The following is an 8,843-nucleotide window of genomic DNA, read 5'->3' on the forward strand; positions in this document are numbered from 1 at the left end:
GCCTTCCTCCCCTCACCCAAGTTTGCCCAGAGCTTAAAGACTTACATCTGCCACCGTCCCTTGCCCCACAAAAGAGGTAGAAGGCTTTTCACAGAATGAACTGCTTAGGGTGGATTTCTCCCACGATACTAGATGACCATCTCCCCATCGCTCATCAGATCTATTTTGGGAGCAGGGTGGGTGGCAAGGGATGATCTATATTTCCATTTTGGCACTGGGCTGGGTGTACTAGTTTCAACCCATGGTTAGGATAATTGTTCCACACCTGCTGGTCTTCTAATATCCTGGAGAAGCTTAAGTATTTCATTCTGTGATAGGTCTTCTACTCCTTTTGCTGAAAAGACCACAAGTCATTAAGGGCTGGGCCAGCTTGTGGAGATGGGGTGGGGCGGGAGGAGGAGATGCCATGGAGCACCTGTGATCTCTGTACTTGCCCAGGAAGGGAATGTGCCAGCCTTGAACACCCCCTCAAGAACATCCCCCTCAACAACCCAAGAGAACAAGCATGTTTCTTCCCTTCTTCTGAAGCACAAAGGAGACTCCACCTTGTTCCACACCACAAATAAAACTAATTCCCTTCAAAAATAACCCTGTTCCTCCCACTCTGTTCTTCCCTTTTGCATAAGTTGGTGAGTGGGATGTGCGTTGAAGGCATTTGGAAGGCAGATATTTAAACTGGGCTGCTGAAACCCTGGACCATCATTCTCTCCCCCTGCACATGGTGTTCACGGTAAGAGCAGGAGAGAACCAGCTCCAGGATGATTGCTGTGCTGCTGGTGGTGTTTGGACTGACCCCTGCCTGCATATTTCCTGTCAGTGCTGACATCCCTGTGTACCCGAATTTTGACCCCCAAAAGGTAAGACGTTTACAGACGGGACTTTCAGCCACATTAACAGGATGGGGAAGCCTTACCTAGATAGGATACCCATAGAGCAGCTTTGCTCTTGAGTAAAGGCCTCTCCCCCAGACCCACAAGCTTGGTGATCAGCAAGCTGCCTGATTTTGATACATGCTCCTAGCTCTGGTAGGAAAATGCTAGAGATGAGGTGGGTTGCTTGTCAACTTTCTCTGCCCTATAAAATGTCAATCAAAATTCTTCTGTTTTAGGTTATCGGGAAGTGGCACCCCATCGGGATTGCTTCCAAGTTGCCTGAGTTGACTGAGTATGATCAGAAAATATCACCGATGGACCTAACGGTGGAGGCTTTGAATGGAGATATGAAACTCACCGCTAATTATATGTCGTTAGTACCTTACAACTGATACCTCTCCTCCCATCATGCATAGGCTGAGGATTGAACCGGGGTCCTTGTGCATGCAAAGCAGGTGCTCTGCCACTGAGCCACAGCCCTGATTTCCCCTGAAATCATTTTGAGATGCTTTGGAAAGGGCATAAAGTTTCTGGCACTGCCAGTCAGTGTAGACAATATTGAGCTGGATGGAGCAATGTCCAGATTTTGTATAGAGCTGCTGCTTAGGGAAGACCACATGTTTCCCATCCCCTATTGTCTCTTTTTTTTGGTCTTGTTTATCTTAATATATCATAAAGAGCCACTTAGGTTGGGCATAGCGATATAAATAAAAGATTGCTGGAATGCCAATGGAGATATTGAGTAATCCTGCGGAAACCTTTCCTGTAGCTATTGAGAGAGCCACTTAATAATGTAGAGGCCTCCAAAAAGGCCTGTTCATTTTGAAGGCATTGACCGCAACAGGGTGCTATTCCACTTGACACTCCGGTTATCCTTCCCTCTGGTAAACTCTAAGGCATCTTACTGGTACTGTATTCTTCCATCAGTGGCTCTGACACCCTAAAAATACAAGTAGAGGAGGCAAGGCAGGAAGCAGGCTGGGTATCTGGTTTTGAAGTGCTTTCATTTAGCTCTCTTTTCCAGGGATGGTGTCTGCAAACAATCAGCTCTTGTGTTCAAGCACACTGACAAACCTGGTGTATTTGAATTTCCTGGTAAGTACGAGTGCCATGAGCCACCCTATTACCTGATGACAAAGTATGTATTGTGATCGGAAGATCCAGATGCTGTGATTTGGGCAAATGTTCAAACATCTGTTCTTTTTCCCATTTATATTCTTCCTTTTGAGTGCAAAATCGAGTTATGAGGGGGAGAGCAATGCAATCACTCACCCACCAATAAGGTTGTTTATTTTAGGAAATACATAACTTGCCTAGAAAAAGGTTACTAGGTCTAGCCAGTGCTTTTTTCTGGGGGGACACAGGGGTACACATACCCTTAAACATTTTGTCAATCTAAGTTTGGCCTCATTGAGGGGGCAGTATTTCAATATGAGTAGGAATATGAGAGGACCCCTAAACTTTTTTTTTTGAAAGAAAGCACTGGGTCTCACTAAACCTAAGTAGCCTAGAGAAAACAAAGGCAGCTATGCTTGCTCCATAGTTCTTTGACCCGATGTACTATTTCTGTGTTAGTGGAGTCTGTAACCTGAAGCATCTGCAACCTGAGGTACCGCTGTAACAGGAAACTGCCAAAAACTATTTGTTGGTTTGCCTGAGTTTGACCCACTCAGGCTGATGGTGGCTCTTTCCATCCCCGTGTCAGAAGTCTCTTTCCATCCCAGTGACAGGATCCTTTTAAGTTGCACAACATCAGGAATTGAACCAAGGACATTCCACATGCAAAGGAAGTGATTTACCCCCTGAGTTATGGTTCACGGCAGATGGTTAAACCAATGCCTCCACTTCCCTACTTAGGAGGATATGATTTGCCTTGTTGCCATCCAAAATTAATCTTGGGCTTTTCAAAATGGAAAAAATGGAAGACTCCTGCTTTCTCTTTTGATCTCTCCTCTGCTTAACCAGGAGGAACTTGAGTGTTTCACTCAAGGCTGCACAAGGGAGTTCTGGGTTACAGCTGGGATCTATGTTCTCAGACCTGGGGAGCAGTCTTTGCTTCTTTATCGCAGAATCCCTGGCAGCCAGACAACTGATGTTCATAGTACTGGGAAGAGACTCTGTCACCCTACAATCTTTATCTTGCAACAGATCCTTCTGCCCTCATATATGTCATCATATATATCATCATATATATCATGCCCTCATATATATCATCCCAGTCTGATTGGTTTTTTGGGTGGGTGGGAAAATTAATCATTATTTTGGTAATATTGTGCTCGATGAAGAGTGCTGGAGAACTTAAAAGTTGGCCAGTCTTTCCTGACACTAGGATTGGCTGAAATAAATGTAATGCTCACCTAGAGGGTTTTATTATTTTTGAAATGGACCAAAACAGCTAGTTTTTGCTTTTCTAGTGAGGTTCTCCAAGGCCCGCAGGAAAAGTTCTAGTTTAACAGAGCCAGGCAAACAACAACAACAATTTTGTTACTTATATCCCATCCATCTGACCGAGTTACCCCAGCCACTGTGGGCGGCTCTCAACAAAGTTAAGGAGGAGCAGAAGGGGTGGTGAGTTCTCACTGTCTGGAGCCTCTCTGCAACCTGCTTGCTCTGCTACTCTCCAAACAGGGTCTAAGGTCCGCCCTCCTCCCTGCCACATACAGTGGTAACTCTAGTTTGGATACAATATGTTCTGGGGTGCCGTTTGCACCCCGAAAAGTCCACAACTAGAGCGCTTCTTCTGTGCAAGCATGGAGTGCACACGGCCATTCTGTGCATGTGTGAAGCATGCAGAATGCATCTGCAACATGAAGCAAACGCAACATGAAGCGAACGCAACTAGAGGTATGACTGTATTGAGAAAGAGGGAGGGGGTGTCCTTCCTCAAAGCAAGGCCTTCTGGGGAAGGGGTTGAGAGAGTGTCCACATAATCATACATTTCCTATGTAACTAGTCAACATTTACATTTAACTTTAGATTTTCAGCATAGTACTTGCAGCCTTGGCCACACAAACACCTTCCTTTTAAGAAGGACGCCCCTTTCTCTGGCTCAAGAGTTGGAGGAGTCTGCCATGCCTAACACCATGGCTAAAAGAGGGGGAAAGTAAGACAGGGAGCAAGATGAAATGTGTGGGGATGAAGGAATGGTGGTTCCCACTGCCTGCTTTAGGTAGGGCAATCTGTGGCAGTGGACCTGGGCTGGACACTTATTAAGTCATGGAGATTCACCTCCCTTAAAATTCTGAAGACATATTAATGAGGGGGTGGGAGAAAGAATGAATAATTAAGGTGACTAAGAGTGGCTGATCCCCATTTGCCTGCCCCCCCCCCACTAACATCCAAGAAATGAGGAACCCGCTTCCTTCAGTTGATATCTTGTGTTGTTTCCTGTATAGATGGTATTGCCCATATCATGGATATTGATTATGAAAAGTATGTCATTATGCACAAGAAGAAATTTGAACATGAAGCTATATATCTGACTGGTATGTGTTATGGCAATGGATTTTATTTTTATTTATTAAATACAGCTCTTCACCCATAGATCTCAGAGCAGTTCACAACATAAAACAAACAAACCAATAACCCTCACTCCACCCTGTGGTATATCTGTGGTGCAGCAAAAAGGATGCTAGTTAGTTAGTTAGTGTTGCTGTTTTTCAACTCATTCTTCAGCCACAAAGAAGTTACAAATCTCTCTCTCTCTCTCTCTCTCTCTCTCTTTCTCTCTCTCTCTCTCTCTCTCTCTCTCTCTCACACACACACACACACACACACACACACAAAGACACACACACGCCCTAAAAGTCACAAAAGGAGAATGGGTTGGGAGGAGAGGAAAGAAGCAAGCTCAGTTTCAAGTTCTGAGTTTCAAGTTTTTCTGTGGACCAGCCAGAGCAGGAAAAGTTCAAAGGAAGGAGGCAGAGCCAGTGCTGCTCCTCACTCTGCTGTGCTGAGGGAGTTGGCCCTGCCCTGCCTTTTCCATCTTTAGTACAGTTTGGTGGCTGGTGGAAGGTTTTGCCTAAAACATCTGGACGGATACCCTACGTTTATGGAAGGATACCCTAAGGTCTGTTCAATCCAATTACGGCTCTAGTTAACATACAAAAATAGAATACAAAATTATTGAATATCTTTATCTATACTTATCTGGCTAATTTCCCCCCCCACACACACACACACTTTTTTTTTGCTGTCAACAGTCACCTATACTGTACAGAGTTAAAAAGAAGGAGGAAAACCTATTTAAAATCTTGACTACAATAATCTTCTAGAATAAAAAGTGGCTAATGGAATAATCAGCCCTTCCCGGGGTGAAGGAATATCTTTTTTGGAAAAGGGGGTTGAACCCTAAAGAATGGCCACTTTAGCACTTCACATGAAGATAAAAGGTGTCCCCAAAATAAAAGGAAACAGGGGGCTGCATTATTAACAATGATCCAGCAGAAAGAGCAGCTACCATAAAGGCTCCCACTAGCACATAGGACAGTCAGCACCTGTGTAGGCTTTCAGTTCCTTTGGATCAGACATGGCCAAACATGGCCCTCCAGATGTTTTGGGACTACAACTCCCATCATCCCTAGCTCGCATGACCAGTGGTCATGGATGATGGGAATTGTAGCCCCAAAACATGTAGAGGGCCAAGTCTGGCCAGGCCTGCTTAGATCCTCTTTTCTGGTTTCACGGGGGTTCTGTTCCTGTCCAATGGACAATCCAGAGAAGATGGCAAGAGTAAGAGACTTTGGGTGCTCTATAGACATAAAACAGATATTTCAGCCTTTCTGAGAACAACAATTTACTCAACCTTTGCTTGTGTTTAAAGCTAGGGGATCGGAAGTGGGAGGTGACATCAAAGAAAAATTCAAGAAATTAGTTTTGGAGCAAAACTTTCCTGAGGCACACATCAAATACTTTGAGCATGTTGGTAAGGCAACCTGATCTCAATATTTTTTTATTGTAGATGTGTATGAATGTCTCTGTGTGAAACAGAATCTGAGGAGCTATATTTAGTCTCAGACAGATTCACAAATCTGGATCACCACTACAGTTTGAGTACAGTGGTACCTCGTTTGATGAATGCTTCAGATGTTGAACATTTTGGTCGGAAACCTGGAAATAAATGCTTCCGATTTGAATGCACCTCGGAAGTCGAACGGCTACTGAAGCTCATTTCTCAATTGTCTCAATTGAATTTGCCAACTGCCCATTGCGCCTTAGTTGTCGAAAGTTTCAGAAGTCGAATAGTCTTCTGGAACAGATTACGTTCGACAACCAAGGTACCACTGTAGTTAAATCACTGAAATTAACTGAGGTCTGATTTCCATGCTTAATCATAATTAAAGCACCTGAAGCTATCAGGAATTGAGTGGGGGGTTGATTTGCTAAGGGCAGCAAACAATTTGGACCTAGCTGTGGGAATGGATAGGAAGGAGTTTGTTCTACATCCCTCAGCTGGGGTAGTGTGTGTGGTGGGACTCCAGCAATTCTGGCTCCTGGGCAGGGTCTGGCTAGAGACCAGCTGAGGGACGCGGGGGGCGCTGTGGTCTAAACCGCTGAGCCTCTTGTGCTTGCCAATCAGAAGGCAGGCAGTTGGAATCCCTGCAATGGGCTGAGCTCCAGTTGTTCTGTCCAAGCTCCTGCCAATCTAGCATTTCGAAAGCACGCCAGTTCAATTAGATAAATAGGTACCGCTGCGGTGGGAAGGTGAATGGCATTTCCATGCGCTCTGCCTTCATCATTGTGTTCCGTTGCACCAAAAGCTGAAGGCAGCCCTGTTTAGGGAAGCTTTTAATGTTTAATAGACTATTGTATTTTAATATTCTGTTAGAAGCCACCCAGAGTGGCTGGGGAAACCCAGCCAGATGGGTGGGGTATAAATAATAAATTATGATTAATATTATTATTATTATTTAGTCATGCTGGCCACATGACCTGAAAAGCTGTCTGTAGACAAATACTGGCTCCCTCAGCCTGAAGCAAGATGAGCACCCCAACCCCACAGTCACCTTTGACTGGATTTAACTGTCCAGGGGTCCTTTACCTTTACCTTTTTACCTATTCCCCAGCTCTAGATAATGGCCTGGTTAGGACTAGCAACTCTGTCTTCGGCTGCCTTATGGGGCTCAGATTCCAGTTAATTATAATTAAAGTAGCTTCAGTCCCAGCTGCAAGGAGGCAGCTTCCACTTGGCTGGAGACTGGAAAAAAACCCAGTCCAAAAGTTACACATGGAATGCTGGCCTAGGTGGCTATCGTATTTGAAGGTTCATATTCCCCCAAAGACCTTAGTGAGGACTCGTCCTTCCTGGCCATATATCAAAACCTTTTCTTGCTGCTGTCAGTATACTTGGCTGCTTCAGCTCTTTGGTTTTTACACCTCTGTATTGTTTATTTTATCTGCTCTTCTTTCATTGGCATAAATTTTTATAAGCTCTGTTTCCCACCCCCAAAATTTCTGCATTCATTAACTGTGTTGAGTGGCTCAGTTTTGAACTAGAATGGTGAGATACACATGGTCCTCACAGTGGCTGACCCATTGAGGCAAATTGGACACGGTCCCACCAGCCTTAGTCTGCCTCTAGGGAGTTTTCACATGCCCACCTTCTTACTGACCACCACCCAAGTAGTGGAACTCCTTGAGAGCTTCCTCCTTCATCTCAGTGTTGCCCCTGTGGAGCTCAGTAGGCGGGGGCCTCTCATTGGCTGTGGTTGCAGCTGTCATTTGCTCTGGCTCCATCTGCTGTTGGCCTCCCTGCCTCCCATGCCACCAATCCCAATGGACATCATCTGCCACTGATACATATGAGTTGCTCACAAATAAAGAAATACATATGAGTTGCTCACATTTTCTTCCTCCTTACCACTTTCCCTGACACTCTTCTCTTCCTTTCTCCCACAGAACAATGCACTCCTTAAGCTGCTTAATAACCAGATACAGCATTTCTCCATATATATTTGCACCATTGGTTAATAATCAGAAACACCCAATAATCATTACTCTTTCTGGATGGTGGAGATGATGATGACTACGGATCAATGCCTCTGTCCACTCACCACATTTCTGGCTTGTAGAAATTAATGCAATTAGAACAACAACGTCTTTGGGTTCCTCCCTCTCCTGAAACTATTTTAGAAATAAATACATTGCTTAGATCTTGCAAACTTTGTCAGAAGCATTATTGGAGGTCAAAATGGGAGAAGATAAACATATATGAACCTATCAAGCAGCTAAAGCACCTGCCCAGTGAGTGCTCAGCTGTAGAGGTTGCCAATATGGTTCTCCAACTTTGGCCATCCATGCCTATTGGCCAGGCTGACTGGGACTGATAGTACTGATGGATGGAGTTCAACAACCTATGAAGCTCACCATGTTGGCCACCCCATGTCTACTCTGCATTCGGAATAGCTCTCCAGAATCTTGGAATGAGAAAGGCTTTGCCCATGACATGTGTCAGGGGCTCAGGAGCAGAGGCACAGGGAAGAGAGGAGATGGAGAGCGAAGGGGAAGAATCCGAGGGGAGCGTAGGAGAAGAGGACAGTGGACCGAGGGATTCCATGAGCCTCTCCAGCGAATCGGAAGATTCACAGAAGGGGGCGCCAGTGGCCAGGGGTAGGGGGTTCCCAAGGGGAATGTCCCAGGAGCAAGGGGGCAGCAGGGACTCCCAGAGCAGTAGCTGGAAATCAGGACCAGCTTCCCCACCAGAGCAGAGTGGGGGGGAAGAGTCCCAAGGATCGGGGCCAGTGCATTCCCCACCAGGGAGAGAAGATAAGGCAGGGCTGACCACGCCTCCATCAGAAAGTCGGACAACGGAGGAGAGGTCAGATCCGGCCAGTGTCCCGGAAGAGGGAAGCAGTGACCGAAGTACTGTAACGGTTGGGAGAAAGGTCACTGGGCTGGCGCGAGAGGCAAGTTCAAATGTACAGGAGCGCGGGACAGCAGAGTATGAGGATTGGGAACCGGCTCCTAAAGCCT

General features: G+C 45.6%; 1 protein-coding gene across 1 annotated transcript; it reads left to right on the forward strand.

Moving 5' to 3' along the window:
* The first annotated feature begins 671 nt into the window (after positions 1-671).
* On the forward strand, positions 672-8,032 carry LOC307211201 (epididymal secretory protein 4-like). The gene is made up of 6 exons (XM_079967645.1): positions 672-857; positions 1,109-1,245; positions 1,897-1,967; positions 4,268-4,357; positions 5,695-5,796; positions 7,770-8,032. The coding sequence occupies exons 1-6, from the start codon at positions 759-761 to the stop codon at positions 7,784-7,786; spliced, it is 516 nt and encodes a 171-aa protein (XP_079823771.1). The 5' UTR covers positions 672-758; the 3' UTR covers positions 7,787-8,032.
* The last annotated feature ends 811 nt before the right edge of the window (positions 8,033-8,843 follow it).

This window comes from Podarcis cretensis (assembly GCF_951804945.1).
Source record: "Podarcis cretensis genome assembly, chromosome: 2".
NCBI lineage: Eukaryota > Metazoa > Chordata > Lepidosauria > Squamata > Lacertidae > Podarcis > Podarcis cretensis.

Excerpts from the sequence above, each read along its gene's own strand:
- LOC307211201 (XM_079967645.1), top strand. The coding sequence starts at position 759 with ATGATTGCTGTGCTGCTGGTGGTGTTTGGACTGACCCCTGCCTGCATA. Across the intron at positions 858-1,108 it reads CGAATTTTGACCCCCAAAAG|GTTATCGGGAAGTGGCACCC; the intron begins GTAAGACGTTTA and ends CTTCTGTTTTAG. Across the intron at positions 4,358-5,694 it reads TGAAGCTATATATCTGACTG|CTAGGGGATCGGAAGTGGGA; the intron begins GTATGTGTTATG and ends TTGTGTTTAAAG.